The following is a 24086-nucleotide window of genomic DNA, read 5'->3' on the forward strand; positions in this document are numbered from 1 at the left end:
AGGCGGTCGAGCACGAGCGAGAGCAGGCGATGCTCGAGGATTTATCGACTTGTTTTTTCTGTCCTACGAATCATACAAAATGGAACACGACTCGAGACACAGAGGTAGTGTGGTTTGCAATGAACGTTGGTAACTGAGGAGAACGTGATCAGGCGAGAGTCGTGACGTCAGACATGCTGCGGGGCGCGTTGTCAACGCGCTGTAGTGACGGCAAAACATCATCTACCATTGTGTGGACCTGCGACTCTGTAATTTTCCTCTACCTGTTCAGCTGCATGTTGACCATTTTGTGTTGTCCTGACGCTTCTTTCTGAACACCAATCTTACAGCTTCGTTCCCATCCACCATGGCTGACGAAACAAAATCAAAAACGGGGAAGAACGCCTATGTAACGCTTCTGACGCGACCTTCTTATCTTGCCGGAGCTATCCTCCTTGCATACACATTACACAAGCACTCACCAGAAACACCACTGATCATTACCTACACGCCCGACACCGTCGGCGAGGCTTCCATCGCCGCCTTCAAAGCTGAAGCCAAACACTCCAACGTCATCGTCCGTCCTGTCGAACACCTCCGCCTCCCAGAGGATGGTACCAAGCATGGAATGGTGGCCGAGCGATTCATCGACACCTGGACAAAATTGCGCGTGTTTGACATATACGATATGGGCTTCGAGCGCTTGTGCTGGCTCGATGCAGACATGATGATCTTCTCCGACCCTTCACCACTTATTTTCAACAAGGAAAACGATGCATACCTGGAGGGAGGAGATGGCATGCGCATAATGGCCACACACGTGTGCGTCTGCAACCTCGACCACGACTCGTGGGCACCGAAGTCCTGGACGCTCGAGAACTGCGCATTTACACATCTAAAGTCCAGTTCCGAGGTGCCAGAAGTTACCAACGAGCCAGAGACATTTGGACAGTTCAACTCTGGAACCTTTGTATACCGCCCTTCAAAAGCTTTGTCCGATTTCGTACTCGCCAAGTTTGAAGAGCTAGGCAACGCGCGTCTGCGGGCCATGAAGTTCCCCGACCAGGACTTCCTCAATGAGGCATTCAAGAGTCGCTGGAAGAGTCTGAGTTGGAAAACCAACGCGCTGAAGACGTGGCGGTACTGGCATACCAACATGTGGGTCGACAACGAAGTCGGGGTGTTACACTACATTGTGGATAAGCCTTGGGCTGCGCGTGTGAAGCCAGATGGGACGGCAGGATATTTGGGCAAGGACGGCGAAACGCACAAGTGGTGGTGGAATGAATACGAGAACTGGCAGAACGAAAGGGTTAAGCATAACGAGGCGGGACTACTGGCCACGGTGAGCAAGTACGCGGCTGCTGAGAATGGGGAAGAGAGTGAGGAGATGAAAGCCATCGGTGGCGGGGCGCAGGATTATGCGAAGAAGTTCAAAGACGGGGAGGAGGTTGATGGACAGAATGGCGATGCCGGGTTTCCCCAGCTCAAGAAGCCGGTTGAGAGGGGTCATGGGCCTGTCATAAGAGGGAGAGGGAGAGGAAGAGGCGAGGGGTGGAGTATCATGGAGGCTTGAGGTATGGCAAGGAAACATTGCCGGTCTGGGATAGAGAAAGAAACGCTGCGCATAGAGGAGGATCGAGGGCGTCAACAGGTGCCATTAGGATGCTCACAGGGCTGTTTGCCTAGACAACTAGACATAGAGGCAGACCATGTGTGTACCAAGAGCTCAGAATACGCTCAGCGGCAGGAGTCATTGACCTCCCCTGGGAGATTGCGGAGCGAATCTCCTGCATTTCCTGCAGGCGATGATCCAGCGGTGTGCGTACTTTCTTTATTGTAGGCTCGACAGCCATTGCAAAGGACATCAGCTGAAGCGCAGAGACTGTTAAGAAGACAGGCGACTTGGAAGATTGCGAAAGTACACAGCGTGTCATGAACCCTGATGTCATGTGAGAGTCGAGATGGCCCAGGAACCGATATCCCGTTCCGGCAATTACCTCGGCGTGGCTCTCCACGTCACGACGCCGCTGTGCGACTCATGACCAGCCTTTCTTGCCTCGTACCTGTTCTTCACGCACTCAACACCCAATCCACCCAATCCACCCAATCCACACATAGTACAACGACAAAGTCACCCCTGCTGTGCCTCCAAACCATCGACTCCCCCCACATCACACACCAGCCGGAAGGGTGACGTGACGCACGCCCTCCCCCAACCTTGCCCACACGCGACCCAGCTCCGACGTGAAGCTCTGGGCATCGCGCAGCACCGCCCACGATGCTACAATCAACGCGCAACTGGCTACGGCGCAACCGAACAAACTTCGCCATTGGCGCCGGCGTGCTCGGCACAGCGTACCTGGCCGGCCAATATGCGCTGGGCAAGTTCAGCGAGGCGCGGCAGCGCATGAGCGAGGACCGGATTGCAAGGGAGAACCTGCGCCGGCGCTTTGAGCAGAACCAGGAAGACTGCACATTCACCGTCCTCGCCATTTTGCCCACGGCGACGGAGAAGATCCTCGACGCGATACCCGTCGAGCAGGTACTGGAGGAGCTGCAGAGACAGAAGGCCGAGAGGCTGTCGAGGAGCGTAGGACCGAGCGAGATTGCGAGTTCGGCGCCACCGAGCGTGGTGGGCATGGCAGAGGATGGCGGGAGCGAGAGCGCCCAGACCGAGAGCTATGTGCACGCAAGCCAGGTTGCGCTAGACGGCGAGGGCAGCACTGCGTCCACAGAAGGAGGGGCTGAGACCGGGGCCCGCGAGAAGGGGAAGGCGAGCAAGAAGAGCAAGGCACAGTTGTGGAACGAGATGAAGATCAGCTGTACGTTGTCCCATTTCCTTCCTCACAAAACACCCCGACTGACATGTCCAGCAATCACGCGCGCCTTCACCCTACTCTACACGCTCTCGCTCCTCACCCTCCTCACACGCATCCAACTCAACCTCCTGGGCCGCCGCAACTACCTGGCCTCCGTCGTCTCGCTCGCCGCACCTCCCTCGGCTGACTCGTCCTCACGCATCAACCTCGAGAACAACGACGACGACAACTTCGAGCAGGCCTATGGCAACGACTTCGAGACAAACAGGCGCTATCTGAGTCTGAGCTGGTGGCTGCTACATCGGGGCTGCATCGATATCATTGAGAAAGTGCGCGTCGCTGTCGAGGACGTGTTTGGCCTGCTGAACCCTCGAGAGGAGATTACAATCGAAAGGCTCTCAGAACTGACACTCCAAGTACGGAAGCGTGTCGAAGGCGCGACAGAAGAAGAGCGCCGGTACGTTCACCTTCACCTTCACCCACTCCCATCTGATCTGTCTGCCCGCCCACTAACATGCACCTCAGAACATGCAAATGGCTCACCTACCTTCTGCCGCCTCAAGAGCAAGAAGACTTCGTCCTACACGAAAGTGGCATGACTGCCTCGTCGCAGTCCCCCTCTCCAACCACTCCATCCAGTCTCCGCCGCCTCATAGACGAAACAAGCGACATCATCGACTCGCCCGCCTTCACGTCCGTCCTGACCCGCCTGCTAGACAGCGCCTTCTCGCACCTTGTCGACGTGAAGATCTCCCAGCTCTCGTACAAGATCCCGCCCATCTCGGCCGACAGCGCGCGCGTTACCGAGATCGTTGGCGACGGCGCCAAAGCCAAGGTCGCAAACTCTCTGGCTGTGTTTTGCAGACAAGCACACAACATTGGCGCGGGCGCCAACAACGAGTATATGGAGAAGATAGAAGGGGTAGGCGAGCTGGAGGCTTTTGCTGCAGTCGTGTACAGCAGTAATTTCGAGTTTGAGAGCCCCGCCCTGGCGGCCGAGGCCGCTGTAGGCGTCAGGGACCTGCCGCCGGGAAAGACGGTGGAGGAGCTGAACGAGTTGAAGGAGGAGATCAAGAAGGAGGTTGAGGAGGGATTCGAGAGTGCGTGGGACAAGGCAGTGGCCAAGTAGCGTGTCAACGTTGGTTTGGAGGTACGTGAGCATGGGGAACGACTTTTTTGCTGAGGCCTAGCTTAGCTAGATGTTGAACGAATGATACCCGATGACAGACCATTATCTCGTCTTCACTCAGTCCTTCATCCGCATCGCTAGATCTTCACAGTCCTGGCAGAGCTAGCACCTTCCATACTCCCAAGTCGACAACAAGCCAATGCAACGTCACAACAATCTGCACGAGATCTTCGCACACTACCCCTCTTTGGACTCATGTCAAGAGGAATAGCGAACTACTCGAGGTATCCTACCTCTGACTAATGCTGAACCATCCGCCACAATGACATCGCGTCAGTCCTCTGCCGCAGTAGTCGACACCGCCACGTGTCACACCGCCGACACACCCATCAATGCGTCCGACGATGGCGAATCCACCGCACCTAGAGACGTCATAAGTGCGATTGTCCTACAAAGCCCGCAGTCAGCCTCTGTGCTCTCCCCCACTATCTTAGCACTGAACAAATGAGATGCGGTCCGGGACAAGCGGTGGCTATATTGAGAATAGAAAAAAAAGGAATGTGCTAGATAGGGAGGGTCTAGCACTGAGCGGATAAATACTGGGACGTCCTGTTACGTTTCGACGGTTGTGTTTGTCTGGAAATAGAGGTGTGCTTGGGATAGCAGTTCGTTACGTGGGGGATCTAAGGCATACACGAAGGGTTGACAGGGTAGACATGTGAAAGGATGTTATCTTAGTAATACTAAGTTACCAGATTTTACAATCTGTGCAAACAAAATAATAGAACACACATACTTACCGGTGAATGGTTGCAACTACGATTCGCTGTCCACAGCCCTTGGTGGAAATTCGACGTACATGCACGGCAAGGAGTCTCGAGGTAGGAGAGCATCAGAAACTCACTCTGAAGGAAGATTCGAGAATCCGTGTATGTCTGACACCAGGATGGGGGTATATGGAGCGGCATCACACAGCTCACTGCTGCCTCCTGCCACCAGAAAGGAAAAATCATGAAAGACTCTTGCTTGAGCAGCAAGAGATGACGGGCTGACGACTAGGAACTTAGAACAACCTACGCGAGAGTGTAGATACTTGCCCTCAAATCCTTCCAGTGTCATCCAGGTAAGCCGGCTGGCCGTAGCTGCAATGGCCAGAAGCGGAGAAGTGGGATGGATGGTGAAGTACCTGATCTGGACCTTACAGGCATGTAGAAGGAGAGACTGGAAATGTGGTCCGCATTTGACTAGCACTTAGCTCGTTTCTTGATTGGAAATAGGCAATAAAGTCCATAGGTTCCATGTCGAAAGGGCCATTATTTGGCCAGTAAGGAATCTCTGAGAAAGAGCTCTGGGCTGGCTCAAACAAAGGTGACCGATGTACATACCCAGTTTTACTACTCTGAGACTTTATTTCGACGGAGTCTGGCCAAGGTCGAGTATTCGAAACTGCTGGGTGTTTTTCAGATGGATTGTTCGAGTGCGACTGTTGCCATTGCTGTTGTTGCCGTACAGGCTCACCATACTGCCGAGAAGAGTCTGCGTCGCAATTGTATGCATCTGCCGTCTGTAATCTTCTTGATACCACGTTGCCACAATTCCAAGTGAATATACTGACCGTTCGAAGTGCTCTGGGGCTTCAGCAGCAGTGCTTATGCTGTCAGTGTTCCCCAGGTGTTTACACTACGTGCGATTAGAACAAGGACGAAACTCCAAAAAACCGGTGTGCACACCTTGCCTTTCTGAAGCCTGCATTTTTAACATGCGCCTCTTCGTCTCGTCGCTTTATATTCCGAGAGCTCTTCAGTTGTTATCTTCCTTTTAATCCTTTGTTTCACAGTCTGTCCATCGGATGCATTAAAGACCAGCTGAGTGCTGGATGCAGCTAACGTTGGGTCAGCAGCCAGGGATAGAGATAAGGAAGTCGATATGATCGAAGGGCACTGCTTCGATACTCTATGTCCCGCAGAACTAGTCGAGCTTGCTGAGGAGTAGGAAGGCAGCATGGATGAGCCTGATTGTGTACTGTCATGTGTTTGCATTCGGGTCTTGGGGTCTGTCGGACAGGTGCCGAGTAGATCGGATATCAGTGCCGTATTGACGGAGACAGGATGGTTGTTGTCGAAGCGCATGCTCTTAAGTTCATATTCGAAGAAACTGATGACAGCAGCATGTCTGCGCTCGCGCAAGGTTTGGTACTGCGAAAATGTTGTCCTGAGGGCATCGGCCAACTCATCAGAGTCTACATTATGCATGAAGGATATGCTTTCCCACGGCGATGTCTGTTCCGTTGTCTGCGCTGTCCGCTTGATGGGATCGTGTTGCAGCATTGCGGGATAAGATAAGTTGATGTTTGTATGGTAAGGACCGTAAAAATAGTCAGGTGCGACATTGACTATATAGCAAGTGCGTTGTCAAGTGTGCCTAATTTGTTAGTAACTCTATTCTATTACCCACAATCTTATACACGCTACACAGCAAGGATCGAGGAATAGTGAAGCAAAAATCCCCTTCCCATTGCATTGAACGTCAGTGCTTCTGGCAACTGGCCTAAACGGAGATATCCAGGTCCACGACGCGGCCATGCTGTTTGAACAAACATCGACCAATGGTAGGATGTCCATACGTACAGTGTAATTTGGCGGCAAGCAGTCGCTTGCCGAACGTACAGTAAGATCGCGAAGCTATATGAACTAGCGCATGCAAGTTTCGACAGAAAGACTGCAATCTACGGGTCGTGAGTTGTCCGAAGGAAATTGGAGGACATCGAACGGACCAGGCAACCCATTCTGAACTATCGAAAGCGAGCGGAGTCCCATTCTGTTCACAGGTGCCGCGGTATCTTAAGGTGGTTACCTTGATTCCTACAGGTGCTGTCCGTTTTCATACGCAGTGATTCGTCCAACCCTCCATGTCTTGACCAGCCTCAGTTCCAAGGACTATGCTACCCCAGTCGGGAAATGAGGCGCAAACGATTGGAATGGCAACGTCAGCCTGCTCCGAAATCGGGCACAACAGGCAGATTGGGCAGTAATGCAGCAAGTCTGAGCGAATAACTGTGTCCAACTGTGACGACTGAATAAACAAAACGATCATTACGATAGAATTTATGGTGGAGCATCGAATCGCAACTGTTGCGAAGCATTCTTCTACGCGTCAGAGGGCAGGAACATCTTTCAGACTTTGCAAAGTCGTTTTTCAAGTAGTGTGCGTGGAAGCTGATGTCTGCCTGTGAACGGTAGAAGAGCGAAGTTCAGAGAAAGGTGATGGCGACTGTTGTATCTGGAGATGATCGAAGAGTTAAACAAAGCTAGTGAAAATTGGGACTAGCCCGATGAAGTCACGACGACTACCAGTGAATCTCTAGCTGGGAGGATTTTGGAACGAATGGTGGAAATGTCCTAACTAACCACCTTGTGACACACCCTAGCCATGCTCAACCCTCTTCATTTTCGAGAGGAACGAGATCATCAGGACGCCACATTACACGGCCGTTCCGAAGGGCAATGCGGTACAGGACGCGAAATCTCCTTGAAATGACCCGTTCCCCCTCGTTAGTATGCACAACTCTGATTGGCCCAGTTGCTCTAATGGTCGTCTCGAAAATGTGTGTAACGTCCGTGAGGGGTCGGACTCGCTGGATAAACATGCCGAACAGAACCAAACTGTAACTGTTGAGTTGGCAGCGGTTCCCATTCGCGTCCCTGTGGTGGATGAAGATTTGAAGGCCTGCGGTGTCTGGAAGAGACGGCCCGTAAGCGTGTCGCAATCGTACCCACGTTGGCGATGCTGACACATAGTCGCCTCGAAAGAACAATTCGGCTTGCTGGAGGAACGCGATGAGACATCTACCTTGTATAGGTACGAGAAGGGCGTTCCTGAGCCATAGCATTTCTGGTGTGCTGCGTCTTGTCCAGCCCATCAGACCGGACTCACTGATGGGTACTGCCACCTTTTCATTGCCCAGTGTAGTGACTGTACCTCGATTCCGAGAAACTTTGTGCAAAACTTTCATAAAATGCCCGAACTCGACTTGTGCGGTTACCACTCGAAAGAGCTGCGTGGTGTCGATGTGTATCTCGGGCGGCAAAAGCATCATTTCATAAAGTCTGGGCCGTAGGACATGACATGCTTCCTTATTGACCAGTCGACAGGTCCGTAACATAGCAACCGGTATCGTCCAAAATCTGAGTGAGATGTAGCCTCTTCCCATCTGGAGGCGTACATGGTAGGACGTAGGTTTGAGCTCTTCATACACTAGAACTCGAAGTTCTGCCGGCAACGTGAGGAAAGAGTAAGAGAGCTGTCTGCTTGAATCAGGAGGTTTGCTGCTGCAAGCGCTGAGCGCTCGAAGTGTTCCTATGCGCAAGCGGGAAGACATTGCGAAGTTGACTGGATACCCGTGAACGTGGAGACGGGCGGTGCTGTATACCTTAAAAGCTTTAAACCGAAAAGAAAGTATATTCTACCACAAGGTATTGAGCCATGGTTCGGGCTCAGAGTGACAGTTTCGTAACCGGGCTTCTTCAGCCAAAGTTACGTGGTCGAATCTATGTCATCGCTACCGCAAAACTTTATCAAAAAAAAAGGACACCTGCAGGCTTTTTCACATTGCTAAGTTGAACCGAAAATTCGATTTTCTTACAATCTAAAGAACGAGAGAAGAGAGCCGTGCGCTCGACATAGACTGAAGGTAATCAGGTCTGATTAGAGGATATAACGGGGTCGGAGCGCAAAGCATTGTGAGATACTTTCTGGACTGATATTATTCCAGAATCTTGTTGGGAAATAAATAGCCAGACCGTAAGCGTCCAGCTCTCCACATTTGGTCAGCTCCTATCTGAGCCGCTGCTTCTGAGTGCTTACTCGCTCGTATCGAATCAGGCCCGTTGCCTATGCCTTTCATAGCCTTTTCAATCGCACTTATGAAGAATTCGCTTGAAAATCCTAGTAAAGGTCGATCAGGTTAGGAGATGCGGGTTCGACATCAGAGTCTTGTTCGTAGCGGACGATGCGACGCCCGGCATAGACACCTTCGCCCACGCTACCCTTCGAACCTGCCTTAGTAGTACCATTACCGATGCTACCGTAGATAGTAGCTTGACCGTCTGAACTGGACGGTGAGTTGATGCAACCTGCAAAAATTGCCTTTGAAGTCACTGACGAGCCACGTAATTCACCAGCGAAGGTGGAACGTTGAGGAACGGAGCTGTTACGTGATCAGTAAATAGCTCATGTACCTGGGTTGACTACTTACTTGCGTAGCGGCTGTTCTTGCTGCTCCTTCTGAATTTCCTGCAGCTGTTTTGAACGCTGCGTGTCGTGTACCTTCTCTGGGTGGTCTATGGTTTGGGTGGAGCGGAGTGGACCGGCATTGTTGAACTTGGCTTGACCGCGACCTCGATGAGCGACAACTGCCTGAGGTTCACCGTCTTTCGCTGATTTGTGACAGATGTTCGCTTCCATCGCCTCGGCCTTGACCTTCTCTGACACATCTTCCATGCGACCAATCTGGACGCCAATGTTGTGTAGATTCTCTGGGTGCGTTAGATCGTATAGAAACGCAAGCTCTGGGCTGTCAGTCGCAAGGAGACCACTGCGCATGTTGTACAGAGCAATCTGGGAGCGAGAGCATGCAGCATACCCCTTTAAGAATTCTTGCTCTAATGTGACGCCAGAAGTGTGATCACCTGTAATGTGCTGACCTTGAGCAAGACTACGTTCGCAGACCACCTCTGCAGCCTTGGTATCTGCAGTCATGTCTTGTTCGTCTTTCGCAATCTGCACACGAACTTCGGCTTCAACAGCGTCACAGACCCATGCCTTGTACTGTTGCTCTCGAATCTTCTGGGCGGCCTCCTGATTACGGAGACGCTCCTCTTGAATAGCGATATTGCCCTCGATATCAGAAAGTTGATGTCTAACCTTGATTTCGAGCTCACGGCGCAGATTCGCCTGTTCAACGACACTCATGGGACGAATGCCCTGCTGCTCGAGCTGGTACTTGAGCTGCCTCTGCCCATCAGAGAGGTATTCTTCAAGCTGCACGATCCTCCGCTCACGATAGTGCAAGTCACGCTCTTTCTCTTGGACCTTTGCTTTTTCAGTGAGCGCTTCCGCCTGTTTATGAAGGAGATCAGTCAGCATGTTAGACATAGCGGCATCAATGGATGCTTGCTTCTCCGCTCCATCGGTCTTCTGCGTCTCCGCATTGGTATTGCGTTCGCAATCGAGATTGTTACGAGTCTTCGAGAGCTGAGCCTTTGTTCGTTGGAGCTCATCGTAGTCCAAGGGAAGTCGAGAGGGCTGGTGTCCACCAGATGGATAGTAAGCACGAGGTCCGCGTGGGCCAGGAGCCGGCCATTCACGCTAAATCATGTTAGTTTCTTAAGCAACAAGGAAATCTCATAAGCTTACCCTCGTGTTTGGTGGGTCATATGGTTGCACGTTTGCTGACTTCGAGGTTAAATGCATGTGTGGTGGCACACTTTGCACTAGTCGCGCATCCTTCGGTGTTTTCATTGCAGTCTTCTCATCATCTCCAAGCGTACCATCTTTCTGCTCTTTGTCTTTGACAGCCTCAATGGGACAGTGCTTCTTTGTTAAGGGGTCCGTGATCTCCATAGCTTTCGCTTCTTTTGGTGCGAGATCTTCATCTTTATTAAGTCCAATATCGGTAGCGGATGCAGGTGTGTCTGTGGACGTAACTTGCAGATCGATCGTCCTAGAGAGCAGAATGGGGTCATTCTCGCGGCTGGGCTCTACTTTGTTGGAGAGTTCCACTGTTTCGTGGTGGACGAGATCCTCGCAAGGCATCGTCATTCCAGTCGCAAGGATCACTTGGTGCTGTTCCACCTTGCGTTCCTTAGCATTTTGAAAGTCCATGGCTTCCGTCTCTGCGATGTTCTCTTGCGGAGACGTGCGCGATTTGTTGTTCCGGACGCAGGTGACATCAGTTCGTGCCGCATCGACTTTACCAGAATTAATCACCTTCATGAGAGAGGCACCCTCGCTCGACGTCGTGACCCTCATCATTGCACCCATGGAGCGTCCAGCTTCTTCCTGGGTGTTACTGTGTTGGCTAGCAGTTTTAGAGATGCCCTCTGCCTTCGTAGGCTCTTCCTTGTTGCCAACAATCAACACCACTTCTGTATGTCCATCAGAGGCCGTACCATCGTCGCCTCTCGGGGTTACTGATCGATCACCTTCCAGCGTTTTTGCGTCCTCGGGACTGCCTTTAGTTCTAGTAGCCAGTGTTGTAGGCTGAAGGGACTCGGAGGCCACAAGATCAGGGATCTGTTCGGCAGTGGTTGGAGCTGTGGTAACGCAGGTAGAGCTGGCTTTGGCGATAGCAAGGATGGGTGGTGCAACGTCAGTTTCGGAATAGATAGCCTCAGAATGCTGCAACACAGGTGTGCAGACCTCGACTTCCTCGGCGACACTGGGAACAGACCCCTCTGATGAAGACCTCAGATCCATTTGTGATCGCTAATGGTTATAGGAGTTCGAATACAGAAGAGAATGAGCGAACACGGCAAACTAGGTAGGAGGCTAATGAGTTGACTAGCTTTGTCTGGTGAGGTTGGTAGCAAGAGGTGAGTTTCGTTGCGAAGGATGGTAGTTATCTATACTACCGGCGGTGTCAAAGCGTGACCTAAACAGAATTACGCAAACGCAGAAGGTGAAGGTCGGAGACTGAAACTCAATTCTAGGTTGGATCATGTGGTTACTTGAAAAAGAGTGAGCTTGTTTCGCGGAATGAGGTAAAGACCTCAAAATTTACTAGCTGACTGGGGCAAGAAACAGCTCTCAGTCCTCCATTTTAATGTGAAACCGAAGTCCAGCCCTTTTGAATGCAGTCACAAGTCTTGGTGCAGAGAGATTATGTCTCGCCACAATACACAATGTCTTCAACTGCAGCAAAGTTGTCAGGCGGTCGCGAGCCAGTCGCCGTAGGCAAGAAGCTTCCTCGAGGACGTCCTCATCGTAACTGTTGTAGTCGCCGCGTGCGAGCAGCGTCATATGCTCAAGGCTTTCTGGTAATAACATAGATAGTTTGGGGTTCACTTGCAGATCAGGAAAATCCAGTAGTGAGAGATTGCAATCCAAGAATCCAGTCTCGCAAATTTCCAAAGACTTGAGGCCTCTCAAAGGTTGCAGAGAACCAAACACCTTCGATTCGAGTTGAATGTTCGGGTTGTATCTGATCTCTCGGGTGTCCAACGTAAGAGATTCCAGTATACCTGTACGAGCTAGCAGGACAGTGTGTAGTTTGGATGGCCCAGTATGTGCACCGTTCAGATATGCCCACCTGCATGCAAAGTGACGTACATCTTTGCAAGCCGATAGAAATTCAGCGACCTCGTCCATTTCGAGGCAGCACTCTGTCAGGTCCAGTCGCCTTAGATTTGAGAATTTTTGAGAGCGAGCAATCAGTCCGAATTCGTGGTGCGTGGAGGCACCAGATACCCGAAGTTCTGAAAGCATGGCAGACGATTGCAGAGCCAGTGAGATGCGTTCAAACACTGTCAATCTAAGCGCTGTGGACCATGCGTGAGCATGGATTTGCACGGTAAGGTACCTGAGCTTGCCGAGACCATGACCTTCTAGGTGCGAGGAAGGATGTGGCTGAGGCAGAAGGTGGTCCCAGAATGATACCTCACCATGCTCCAAACTGACGACACAAAGGTTTTCCAGATTTGGCGCACATAGCACTACTTTCGAAAGTAGATGGAAGTAGCTGAAGGCAGATTTCTCTCTAAATATCTCGTCTTCTTGAAGGCTGTTGCCTAAGTAGTCCGCAAGCCGGTTCTCGACGTATTGCACATGTTTGGCTAAGTGCGTGGATTGACCTAGTGCTTTTTCGGGGCTACTGATCGTTCTGTGAAACAGTCGAAGCTGTGTGAAGCCGCCCCATGATGCGCAGGTAATGGACGAGGCATATAAGGTTGGTAGCGAAATGCACCGCAAGCGATGAGACGTCAGGCAGAGTGCGTGCAAAGTTTGTTGCCTGACATGATTTTCGCGTTGCCTTCCTTTCTCGGTTCCTTTGTGTCTGAAAGCTACAGATTGGGTTTCATAAGAGCGGATGGCTTGAAGGCAGCGCACGACCTCTAGGAGGATTTCATCCGGTAGGTCGCAGAGAGAAGGCATGTTTGGTTGAGAAAGAAACAAGCGTTGAACGATACAAGGCCTTGAATCTACATACACACGAGATGGGATGCTGATTTGAGTTGAGTGTAGTGCTGGAAGGGAAGAATTGGGAAGGAGCGACACTACTGGCGCCTGCGCTAGTGCTGTTCAGGTTAGCAATCTTTCTGCACAAGCAATCTTCGACGGCTTTCGTCACCATGTTTGTTCAGGGTGTGTTTGGGTCCATGCAATCATCACACTTTGGACTGGTATTAGCAGAAAATGCAAGGGTACCGAGATCAGACCACTTGTCTGGTCCTCCCGGTCTCTACCTCGTACACCCACCCAGTTATTCTCACACCCTCCTCAACAGCAGTGCCCTTCAGCCACTCAACGTCCTCCTTGACTTTCGCCTCGAGGTCCTGGAACGTCAGAAAGTCGATGTCATCGATCTCCTTAGCGGCAACTTCTCCCTTGTTTTTCCTGACGAGGTCCTTGGCCGTCTTATTGTCGAACGTGAGCATTCCACATCCAGTATGTTTGACGATCAGCACTTCAGTTGTGCCTAATAGCTGCTGCGATATAACGAGAGATCGAAAAGCATCGCGAGCCGATGCGCCAGCGTTTCGAATGACATGAGCTGCTCCGAGGGGAATTCCTGTTCGTGTAAGCTTGAACACGCCAGTCAGTACGATGTGGACGTACCAAAGGCAGCGGCTGGGTCTATGCGAGCATCCATGCAAGTCAAAACTGCATATTTCTGGCTAGGCGGAAGCGCTAGGTCCCCTTGTGTGAACCCCGCGACATAAGTTCTGTTGCCCTGCTCTAGGTTCTGCGTGCCATTGGTCGACATCGTGACTGGTGACTAGGGTTTAGGATAGCTTAGACAGCGTCGTATGATCAGAGCACTGTGATGGGTCCCACGAGTATATATACCTACTGCGCGCATTTACTGGCAGCTCGGGAGTTCCAACATCCAGCTGGCGATCACGTAACGACATTGCGGGGTCTGATTGCGCCACGACAAGAACAGTCGAACCCTTGGCAAGACAAGGCAACAACCGACATTGGCTTGTATCTCGAACCGTCCCTTGAATAAGTATCCCATCCTCAGTTCACAGACCGACGTCTGTTGATGTGGACATTGCGCCGGGTTGAGTATTGGAATGGTTCGAGTATCGACTACCAGCCTTGCCCAGGTCCAAATCGCAACTTTACAAAATCAGCAGAAGAGCAAGGGATTAGAGGCATATCGTGACTTATATGAAGTGTCCGGTTTGTCAGAGGACAGCACTGCTCTAGCAGGCGAAGCCTGGGCCACGAGTGCGGTGGCAGAAGTTACCGTTCTTCATGTCGTATTGCTGGCTCGTGGCGCAGCGATGGACTACCTCTCATTTGCTGTTCTTGCATGCAGAGCCCTAGCACTCTCGGATACACTTGGGGAGGCCTTCTTTACCGCACTTGGCAGCTGCGGCGTCGACCGGGGCCGTATCCATGTCAGGGGAAGCGGCCGCGACAACATATGGATACAGTTTGTTGCACACACGTATCCGCCTTTGATGGGGTCGAAGGTGCACGTGGGCAGTTGGGGAAGAGCAACAGCAATCATGGTTGCTATGAAGATAAACCGGGCGAGGATACTGGTGAAGATCTTCACATCGACTTGTGAGGATGATGAGTAGGGCACTGATTGCAAGGTCAAGTCTGAGTTTGCTCAGAAGGTGGACCGTGTATTGACAAGCGAGGTAAATATGGCATCTGAACCTGGGGTGAAGGTGAACGACCCTTCTGTACATGCCAGGTAAAATGCTTGCATTACAGACCAGTGGGCATGGTGGCTGTTGAAACCTTGATTTCCTGCACTTCGAGGACTTATCCAATGGACTTGTACAAGCCACTCAAGACCCGATCTGTCGCCGCGAGTTCCTCAGTAGAATTTATTGATCTACAAACAGAATGGTAGATAAGTGCGCCTGACCTCAATACCAAGGCATCCACCCGGCAGAATCAGCACAATTTCACTGTTACGCTCAGGGTAGCCTCCAAGGACGGTTCAGAGCATTTCTTCCAATATCGAGCTCTCGAGGCTCCAACCGATCTACTGAACGGAACCTTTGGCTGAGAAAGTGAGGCTCAACCCCAATTTACTCACAGCTGCTACTTGTTGAGCGTTTCAGCTGTACTTGGAAATAAATCGAATGTTGGAATGGGTGTCACGATGTCTATTTCCCTCGCCTTCTCAGAGCCCTAAAGCCGTTCCAGAACATTTGGCTCATGTCACTGTTGACACTTTGGGACAAATGTGTCGTGTCGACCCAGGTAGACTGATCCCCACTCTCGGCAGTCTTCCCTATTTCAAGGTGCCAAGCTATCTCAATGTCATCGGACTTTTGCTATGGGTCAACGACATGCTCTCCAAACGACCTGCGTTATCTGCACTCTTACCCGAGAACCTTAGGACTTTGGTCATCATCACCGATGGGAATGACGCTTTTGAAGACGCATTGCATTACTTAAGTATGAAGTGTGCAATTTGGCTGCTTGCTCTGAGGGAAGTGCAATGTGCCTGGATGAAGAAGCCCGGGTTCGTAGCCGTCTGTATGATAGACTCTTTCCATTCTGTAGGTACGTGTTGAGCTTTTATTCGGTTTCAACAACAATAAGGACACTTGATCTGCTCCCTCTATTACAACACAAACCGGAAATCTCGTTCATATGTATGACCGTCCATCTTTGGTGTCGCACATTCTTTACATTCTAAACCATATAAGATGACTTTCTCGCAACCATTGTCTATCCTGACATGGCACCAACGTGTTATGACCGTCACAACTAGAAACAAGGAAGACTTCCGCTTGGGATATATCGACAGCTCATCCGAGCCAAAGAAGAACCAACAAACGTTTCTCCTAGTACACGGTTTCCCAGAGACCTCGTACCAATTTCGCAAGGTCATCACCCCCCTTCATCAAGCCGGATACCGAGTCATCGCCCCAAACTACCGCGGCGCGGGATAGTCTTCGAGGCCATTGGCAGGTTACATTAAGACTCAAATGGCCGAGGAATTCCACATCCTGACCCAGGAGTACCTGGGCATCAGAGAAAAGATCCACATCGTTGGCCACGATATTGGAGGCATGATCGCATTTACATACGCATTGCGCTACGCTAGCGATGTAGCCAGTGTCATCTGGAGCGAATTCCCACTCCCAGAAACGTCGAACTATGAAGAGAACCAACCTACGCCGGCTCTGTTCCATTTCGTGTTCCATCAGATCCGTGATCTGCCCGAGACCTTGATCGCTGGTAAGGAGCTTGAGTACCTTACACACTTTTACCACAGACTGGCATACAACAGTATGGGTATCACAGTAGAAGATGCTGGTTTTTACACGCTTGCGTTCTCGCAACTTCTCGCAACCCGGCGCTATCAGGGCAGGTTCGGAAGTTTACCGCTCGTTCGAGCAAGATGCGGAAGAAAACAGAAAGTGGTTGAAAGAGAACGCGAAAGTGAAGGTCCCATCGCTTGTGATGTTGGGCGCTCAAAGTGGGTTAGCAAAGCTCGCTGATACCATGATGGAGGGAACGTATGACAGCGCTGAGGTATTGCAGGTTGAAGAAAGCAGACATTGGATTGCGGAAGAGAATCTAGACGGCTTCGTGAGAGGTGTGCTGGACTTTTTTCATAAGCATTGAGTATACACGGTAGGCAGATCCGGACCGCGATGTAGCTATTCAGCAAATTCGCAGACGAGGGTTTCAAGTTACTATGTCAATCCTTGTTACCATTCGGAGCGTTTACCACTGTTCAAGTGAGATACATGGCTCTCCGCATGAGGTGCCTATTAAAAACATGAGAACTCTAACTTGATTCAGCACTACGAACGATCACGCATGTATACAGGGACGCATTCAAAAGGAATCCACCATGCATTAATCCGATGAAGATTTGTAGAGTGCAGAGCATCAAAGGCTGTTCTCAACCATCTCCCTTGTAGCCGCTGCTCTTTCTAAGACTGGGCTCAAATTCCGCCAGCACAAACGGGATGCTCGAGCCTGATTTACCCAGGCAACCGAGTAAACTGCAAGCCCACTGAGGTCCCAATCTACGAAACATCTACACGGCGAACAGCGGAAATGTGCCTCCTAAGACGCATCTCAAGATCGCGTTTGAAGCCATGACACTTGCGCTATAGAGCGGACCGTGTGTGCCGGTGATGTAAATCATGCAGGCCATGAATACGAGCATGTTTCCGAAGCTAAAGAGGCCTTCAGCGATGGTTGGTGCAATCCAATGTACACGATACGTAGCTGTCCATCCGTACCTAATTTCTGTCAGTATGATTTCACGTTTATATATGAGTTCGGCTTACATGAAAAGGCCAATAATGATACAAGGTCCGCCAACCATAGCCAAAGACAGGCGCTTTTCGGGGGCAAGGCGAGATGTCGCGAAAGTTGGTGCAGGTTCATCGTTAGCTACAGCACTGCGAACGTGCGGCAAATACCACTTTTTGCTAAACAAGACAATTACAAAAGTTCCTCAAAGATCGAGCTAGGCCTTATTGGCACAAAGAAGATTCCGGCACGAGGCACGGCGGGATCGCTAGATAGTGGCGAGATGCACCTCCTACGATGGCTGGTGCGCAACATCTGCAATTTGACATTAAAGGGGAGCTGTCTCTCTTCTCATGTGCCCTGAGGTGACTCGGAACAATAGGTCAAATTCAACATAAAACCAATACACAGCCAATGTACGCCAATTGAAGCCACGTAACAATCATGTCAACGAACTGCATGCACAGCAATGCATGTCGATTCTGGACTTGCTATAACTATACAAAAATTTAGGGCAGCTTGACTTCGAACTTCCCAGTCGCTTCAGGCTTCGACAATGCCCACAGGATGCCTTCATCGACGCACTCATCCCAGTGATCGGAGGCCTTCAGCGCCTTGCCGAACCTACGATGTCCGTGTGGTACTCCCTTGAACAACCTGATGTCTGTAGGTACATTTTGCTCGGCGAGCAACTTTGCGTACAGCAATGCTTCGTCTCGCAAGGGGTCCAACCCGGCGATGCCAAAGACCGTAGGAGGCAAGCCGCGTACTTCATCTTCCGTTGCATTTACAATGTTGATTTTGGTGTCTCGTAGATCTACCTTTGGCGTTTTCAACAATGCGGTAAAGGCCTCTACAGTCGTCTTCGGTAGCAGCGGTGCATGCTCGTTCTCGATGTACGAAGATTTCCCAGGCTTCAATTTTCGGCCTGGTCCCTCGTCGTACGTATCTGGACTCGACAAGCAAGGAATAATCAGAATCTGTCCGGCGAGATCTGGAAGACCCTTCAAGACTTCGCTTTTTCCGAGATGCTTCTCCAGCGTGAGGGATGCCGCGAGCTGCCCGCCTGCGGAGACACCACCAACCAGAACCTTCAAAGGATCACCGTTGAGTTCGTCAATGTTCTTGTGTACCCAAGCAAAAGCATCCTGAGAGTCGTGCCACGCAGTGGGGAAGGTATGCTCAGGTGTGTGTCGGTAGTTAACGTTCACAACAAGAACGCCAGCGTTGATTGCCGTCTGGGCGCAGACGAAGTCCTCACTGCTTATGCTGCCAAAGATGAAACCACCTCCGTGGAAGTATACGTAGACAGGAAGCTTCTCTGACTTGTCCTTTTTGATCGAGCGATAGCTACGAGCTTCGATTGTAGAACCATCGCGTGTTGGGATGGTGTAGTCAGTGGTGTGGACATGTGGGGCCAGGAACTTCATGCCGGCAGCCGTCATTTCCTCGCGCTCCTTGTTGACGGCATTCTTGAGCACAACGATATCCGTGTTTGTGTCGAAGGTCAATGCTGGCAGTGTCTTCTCGATCGCCAGCCACTCCTCCGACGGGCCGCCATACTGTGAGAAGTCCAAAGACATGGCAATGAATTATCCCACTACGAACAGTGCAACGCAACAAAAGGTTGTTAAAGTCAAGAAGTTTAGACGAGGAGCATACAGCGTATTTGTAATGCCGCTAACAGATCCGCCCTTGCCATTTCACCGCCCTCCCGTTAGCGCCGACCCCGCACATGTACCGAGGCACATCGGCCGACAAACGGACGGTTCGCACATGCATCGTCTCCGAGCGTTCCAAATACTGTGCCCACTGAGTATTTGCAACACGACGAACTTTGATCAGGCTAACAGTGCCGCTAACTAAGGCAGCGGCACGCCTCGGCCGTCCTCGTTAGGACACAGTGATTGATTGCCTGAGGAAGCCACCAGCTCCATCAACAACCGTTTCCCCTTCGATAGAAAGCACCAAAGCATCATGATGTCAGACATTCCTTCACAACCACCGTCACGCGGGCTTGCGGGCAAGGTCGCGATTGTGACAGGCGCAGGCTGCGCAGGAGAGGGGATCGGAAATGGACGAGCGATATCCATCATGCTCGCCGACGAAGGCTGTAATGTACTATGCCTAGACTTGAACCTCAAATGGGCGCAAAAGACGGCGGACATGGCAACTGCCAGAACACAGAAAGCGAAGGCACTACCACTCAAGTCTGACGTCACCAACGCTGAAGACTGTGAGGCCGCTGTTGAAACTGCATTGAAGGAGTTTGGGAGACTGGACATCCTGGTAAACAACGTCGGCATTGGAGGTGCAGCGGGTACTGCTGTTGATGTTGACATGGAGGCGTGGGCAAAAGGCTTGGAGATCAACGTCAGCAGCATGGTACGAATGGCGAAGTGCTGCATTCCAGCCATGCAGAAGAACGATGGTGAAATCAGGGGCAGCATCGTCAACATGGGGTCGGTTGCGGGCTTGAAAGGTGGTACGCCGCATTTGCTCTATCCAACAAGCAAAGGTGCTGTGGTAAATATGACAAGAGCGATGGCAGCGCATCATGCACCAGACGGTATCCGGGTTAATTGTGTTTGTCCCGGAGTGAGTATTGCCATTCCTAGTCTGCTTGTGCTAATGGAAACCGTAGATGTTGTACACGCCAATGATGTACGCGGGTGGCATGAGTGATGAGGCCCGCGAAGCTCGCCGAAAGAGGAGTCTGCTCGGTACGGAAGGCAATGGGTGGGACACAGCTTGTGCTGTCACTTTCCTTGCAAGCGATCATGCCAGATGGATCACAGGCGCGATACTACCTGTCGACGCAGGGACAACAGCGGCTGTAGGCAGTAGCATGCCAAAGAGCGCGAGCGTCAATGGGTAAACAGGACTACGCACCTAGAAGCCAAGGTCAAGAAGATCACAGATCTCGATAAGCCCAAGATGGTCTCGGAAAGGTGCCATTGTATGTGATCGTATTCTTATTCTTAACATCGGCATGACTTCAGAGGCGCACACCGGCCATGGAGTATTTGTTTGTCTCCTTATGCAGAACAAGCTTCATTATTCAGGTACGGCCCGGGAGCTATCCTACTAACTCAAATCAGGACACTGACCTAGGGTTAATTGTGGGGCGGAGAATACTCGATGAGAATCCCCCAGACAGATTGCACCAATCCTACAAGGGGGGTGCCTGGACGGAGCAGAAATACGAGCTGCTTGCACTGAGCATCTAGCGATCTTTTACAAGAAGAAAACCCCAGCTGTGGCAAATCGTATTTCAGCTCCATTCAGACACCTCCCTTGTAGGATTGGTGCCTAATTCTCGTGAAACACTTACCGCAGGTCCCGCGCTTCCCCATAGGAGATTCCACTCAGCCAATCTAATTATCTTGGTATCGTATGTTTGGCAACAACCATTCGTAGAATGAGCATCGCGGCCTTTATGGCGAAGTGTGGGTATGGTCGCGTGGTTTATCTTTATTTTGCTTGTCGGCCAAATGCCGATTTATATTGAAGCGATTTACGACATAAGAAGGAAAGTGAATATCGCTTGGAAACCTGCAAACTAAGTAAATTACCTTTGCTGATACCCAGTCTCTAAGATGAAGTTTCTCCAGACTGTCAGCACCTGCGTGCTTGCGCTTTCTTCCCTTGTCAGCGCAGCGAGCTTCTCAAACCCTCTCAAGAAGACTGACGGCTCTGACCCGCACATTGTCTGGACCGGAGGATACTACTATCTCATGACCACAACATGGACCAACCTCCAGATCACCCGAGCCAAAACGCTCGAAGGCCTCAAGAACGGAGAGAAGAAGATCGTCTGGACAGACACCAATACGAACAGGTGAGTGATCTACGGGACAGAATACCTTGGAAAAGAAACCCGATACTAACCATCACCAGGAATGCTAACATGTGGGCTGTAAGTCTGGTCATCTAAGGATGCTTGACACCCCTACTAACGACATGTTATAGCCTGAGCTCCAATACTTTGATGGGCTGTGGTACATATACTACACAGCCGGTTCTTCAGCAAACCTTGACCTTCAGCGTCCACACGTCCTCAAAGGTAAGACTCAAACAAAAGCATGTTTGTAAAAGAGCTGACAGTCTTGCAGGTGGTGCCGATCCTTTCCAATCATATTCCTTCCTCGCGACTCTGACCAACACCTGGGGCATTGACGGTAGCATTGTCCGTTTCAGCTCCTGGGGCAACTACTTCGTATGGTCCTGCATGTCCGACAGTCTCCAATCGCTCTGCATCGCACCACTCACTTCACCCGGCAAGATCGGCGCTACTAAGGTCCTCTCGCAGCCTACACAGAGCTGGGAGAAGAACGGTGCCCCCGTCATGGAAGGACCCGCTGCCATGTACAATGGCGGGAAGACTTACCTTACTTATTCTGCAAGCTACTGTTGGACTCCTGACTACAGCTTGGGCCTCTTGACTTGGAACGGAAGTGGTGACCCATCGCTGAGTGCTAGCTGGGCCAAGTCTGGCCCTGTCTTGAAGAGCGCGAACTCGAATTATGGTCCTGGACATAATGGGTGAGTTTTCAGGGCAAGCTTGAGAATCGTATCAGTGTGCGCTAATTGCAGTATAGCTTCTTCACGAGTCCCGATGGTAAGGAGATCTGGAACGTGTACCATGCTACAGCAAACAGCGCCGGCTCATGTGACGGCAACCGATACACCATGGCCCAGAAGGTTACCTTCAACTCAAACGGTACACCGAATTTTGGCACTCCCGCGAAGTTGGGCACTACCATCACCGGTCCTTCTGGAGAGTGAAAAAAGGGCGGTGGCTTCATGCATAGAATAGAGAATGGTCACTCTAAGCTGTCTGAATACGTACAATTAGTACTAGTGCACGAGACGATCACATTACCTTCGCTCACTTGTTGTTCAAAGTTGAGGTTAGTTGTCCGTCGGAGAAGTTGAATGGATCGGGGATTTGACGCTCAACATCGATCTTTGCCGTGAGTAACTTGTTGCTTTGCAGACCAAAAGCGCACTTTGTTCAGAGGACTCCCCTGGCAAATGAATTATTCAAGCGTGGGCGTCAAGAGATGGTAAATGCATTGGGTGGTGTTTCGTTCTTGAAGCTATCGCAGCCGGTTTCCGCGTGCGGCACAGAATAGCCGCACTGTGGCGCATGACGCACCAATAGCGTGCATCGCGACATCGCTCCTATCAAGCGCAAGGGGGGGTTTGCGATTCATTTTGTTCAATAGTGGCTGAAAATTTTCTGGGCCGTGGCTGAAGGTGAATCATAATGGGTCGCGGTACAAAAGGTACATGAGCCTGTCGTTGGCGCGATACCAGCACCAGACTGCGCTAGAAATCTCTCAACGCCATGATTGCGGACCACGAAGCCATGGATACGAATTTTGAGAAGCCGGGCGCGCAGTCGCAATTCAGGCAACGCCTTGACGCTCAGATCGATTCAAAATGGGCAGATCTGATCCTTCTGGGTTGCTTCTTCTGTTCTGGACTTGTCGACAGTATGGCCTTCAATATGTACGCTTGCTTTGTTAGTATGCAGACTGGTCAGTTATCTTGAACCTTCGCTTACCAACAATATCCTGACGAGTGTAGGTAACACAATCTTTGTCGGATTAGGTGTAAACGGACAACCTGACTCGGCGCCTCGATACTCCTGGGCAAAGTCTCTGACAGCGATAGTTTGTTTCGCGTTGGGCGCACTATTCTTCTCGACCTTCCATCGATTTTTCGGGCCTCAAAAACGATGGGTGCTGATCTCGTCCTTCGCCATTCAGGCTCTCCTGGTCGCTGTAGTCGCTATCATCACCACGATTCCAGTTATACCAAACCATCCACCAGTTGTCATCACCCGGAACGATTCTGAGTTCCTGACATTTACGATGCCCAGCACCTTTCCCGGATCCGACTTCGCTGCGATCACCATCTTGGCTTTCCAGAGCGCCGGTCAAATCGTAGCCAGTCGCGCTCTGAAATACAACGCAATGCCAACTGTGGTATTGACGAGTCTGTACTGCGATCTTATGAGTGACGCCCAATTATTCACAGCGCCGTTGGGCCAGAATGCAGATAGAAATCGCCGCTTCCTGGGAGCGGTACTTCTCCTGGCTGGTGCTATCTCAGGTGCCTTCTTGACGAAGTCCGACGCTGGTTTTAAGGGTGGTCTCTGGATTGCTGTCTTTATCAAGACTACAATGGCTGTGGCGTGGTTCTTCTGGAAGCAGAAAAAGGTTGTTGTAAAAGAGTGAATGTCGCTAGGACTTAGACATGTGGGTGATTGCCTCTTGTGTTAGAGGAGAACTCAAACACGAGCGTACACTCTCACTACATGTCAGAAGGCATCTTCCGCATTATAGTAGCCACTTTCGTGCTTCACGTCGTATTCTCTAGTAACTCCTAAGCCTTCCACAGGTGACGTCATCGTCCTGCGTCTCTCTTTGTGAATTCCCGATGTTGCGCGGTGTAATTGCACTTCTCGATGTCAGAGGAGCGACAGGGAAAAGCGCCTAATTCGATGTCCACATGACCTGGGAGGCTGTGTGACGACTGATCATGTGACTGGCGGCTGATGCCACCTCGGCACCAGCCCCCTGCATTCCTGCGCCATGCACCCCAGATGATCTCCGCACGGGCTGCAGCCTAGCGTCATCGTTGCCATCTCCTCATCTCAACCTCAGCTTCTCCATTGA

The 24086-nt window shown here is 51.1% G+C and overlaps 10 protein-coding genes across 11 annotated transcripts, besides 1 other annotated feature; 6 read left to right on the forward strand and 4 right to left on the reverse strand.

The window, feature by feature from the left end:
• Positions 1–346: 346 nt before the first annotated feature.
• On the forward strand, positions 347–1555 carry EKO05_0002909 (uncharacterized protein; the record flags this gene model as incomplete). Its single annotated transcript, XM_038945165.1, has 1 exon — positions 347–1555. The coding sequence occupies one exon, from the start codon at positions 347–349 to the stop codon at positions 1553–1555; it is 1209 nt and encodes a 402-aa protein (XP_038801475.1).
• A 705-nt stretch (positions 1556–2260) lies between these two features.
• On the forward strand, positions 2261–3930 carry EKO05_0002910 (peroxin; the record flags this gene model as incomplete). 2 transcript variants are annotated; one of them, XM_038937876.1, is made up of 3 exons in its annotated part: positions 2261–2804; positions 2856–3258; positions 3327–3930. In XM_038937876.1, the coding sequence occupies 3 exons, from the start codon at positions 2261–2263 to the stop codon at positions 3928–3930; spliced, it is 1551 nt and encodes a 516-aa protein (XP_038801476.1). The 2 variants fall into 2 exon arrangements, with proteins under 2 accessions (XP_038801476.1, XP_059492028.1); XM_059636045.1 differs by having other exon boundaries at positions 2856–3930.
• Positions 2947–2997: a tandem repeat.
• A 4944-nt stretch (positions 3931–8874) lies between the features above and the next one.
• EKO05_0002911 (uncharacterized protein) lies at positions 8875–11406 on the reverse strand (the record flags this gene model as incomplete). Its single annotated transcript, XM_038938019.2, has 3 exons — positions 8875–9136; positions 9185–10296; positions 10345–11406. 3 exons carry the CDS (start codon positions 11404–11406, stop codon positions 8875–8877), a joined length of 2436 nt encoding a protein of 811 aa, XP_038801477.2.
• Positions 11407–11736: 330 nt separating this feature from the next.
• Positions 11737–13080, reverse strand: EKO05_0002912 (uncharacterized protein; the record flags this gene model as incomplete). The annotated part of the gene is made up of 1 exon (XM_059636046.1): positions 11737–13080. One exon carries the CDS (start codon positions 13078–13080, stop codon positions 11737–11739), a length of 1344 nt encoding a protein of 447 aa, XP_059492029.1.
• Positions 13081–13358: 278 nt separating this feature from the next.
• On the reverse strand, positions 13359–13912 carry EKO05_0002913 (Carbonic anhydrase; the record flags this gene model as incomplete). The annotated part of the gene is made up of 2 exons (XM_059636047.1): positions 13359–13717; positions 13765–13912. The coding sequence occupies 2 exons, from the start codon at positions 13910–13912 to the stop codon at positions 13359–13361; spliced, it is 507 nt and encodes a 168-aa protein (XP_059492030.1).
• A 2200-nt stretch (positions 13913–16112) lies between these two features.
• Positions 16113–16628, forward strand: EKO05_0002914 (Microsomal epoxide hydrolase; the record flags this gene model as incomplete). The annotated part of the gene is made up of 1 exon (XM_038945166.1): positions 16113–16628. One exon carries the CDS (start codon positions 16113–16115, stop codon positions 16626–16628), a length of 516 nt encoding a protein of 171 aa, XP_038801478.1.
• A 1278-nt stretch (positions 16629–17906) lies between these two features.
• EKO05_0002915 (uncharacterized protein) lies at positions 17907–18980 on the reverse strand (the record flags this gene model as incomplete). The annotated part of the gene is made up of 1 exon (XM_038945167.1): positions 17907–18980. The coding sequence occupies one exon, from the start codon at positions 18978–18980 to the stop codon at positions 17907–17909; it is 1074 nt and encodes a 357-aa protein (XP_038801479.1).
• Positions 18981–19374: 394 nt separating this feature from the next.
• EKO05_0002916 (uncharacterized protein) lies at positions 19375–20275 on the forward strand (the record flags this gene model as incomplete). The annotated part of the gene is made up of 2 exons (XM_059636048.1): positions 19375–19995; positions 20042–20275. 2 exons carry the CDS (start codon positions 19375–19377, stop codon positions 20273–20275), a joined length of 855 nt encoding a protein of 284 aa, XP_059492031.1.
• Positions 20276–20996: 721 nt separating this feature from the next.
• EKO05_0002917 (uncharacterized protein) lies at positions 20997–22185 on the forward strand (the record flags this gene model as incomplete). Its single annotated transcript, XM_038938072.2, has 5 exons — positions 20997–21238; positions 21298–21316; positions 21370–21463; positions 21513–21942; positions 21999–22185. The coding sequence occupies 5 exons, from the start codon at positions 20997–20999 to the stop codon at positions 22183–22185; spliced, it is 972 nt and encodes a 323-aa protein (XP_038801480.2).
• A 565-nt stretch (positions 22186–22750) lies between these two features.
• On the forward strand, positions 22751–23645 carry EKO05_0002918 (uncharacterized protein; the record flags this gene model as incomplete). Its single annotated transcript, XM_038937842.1, has 2 exons — positions 22751–22943; positions 22993–23645. 2 exons carry the CDS (start codon positions 22751–22753, stop codon positions 23643–23645), a joined length of 846 nt encoding a protein of 281 aa, XP_038801481.1.
• Positions 23646–24086: the final 441 nt, after the last annotated feature.

The sequence above is a fragment of the Ascochyta rabiei genome, chromosome 4, assembly GCF_004011695.2.
Source record: "Ascochyta rabiei chromosome 4, complete sequence".
NCBI lineage: Eukaryota > Fungi > Ascomycota > Dothideomycetes > Pleosporales > Didymellaceae > Ascochyta > Ascochyta rabiei.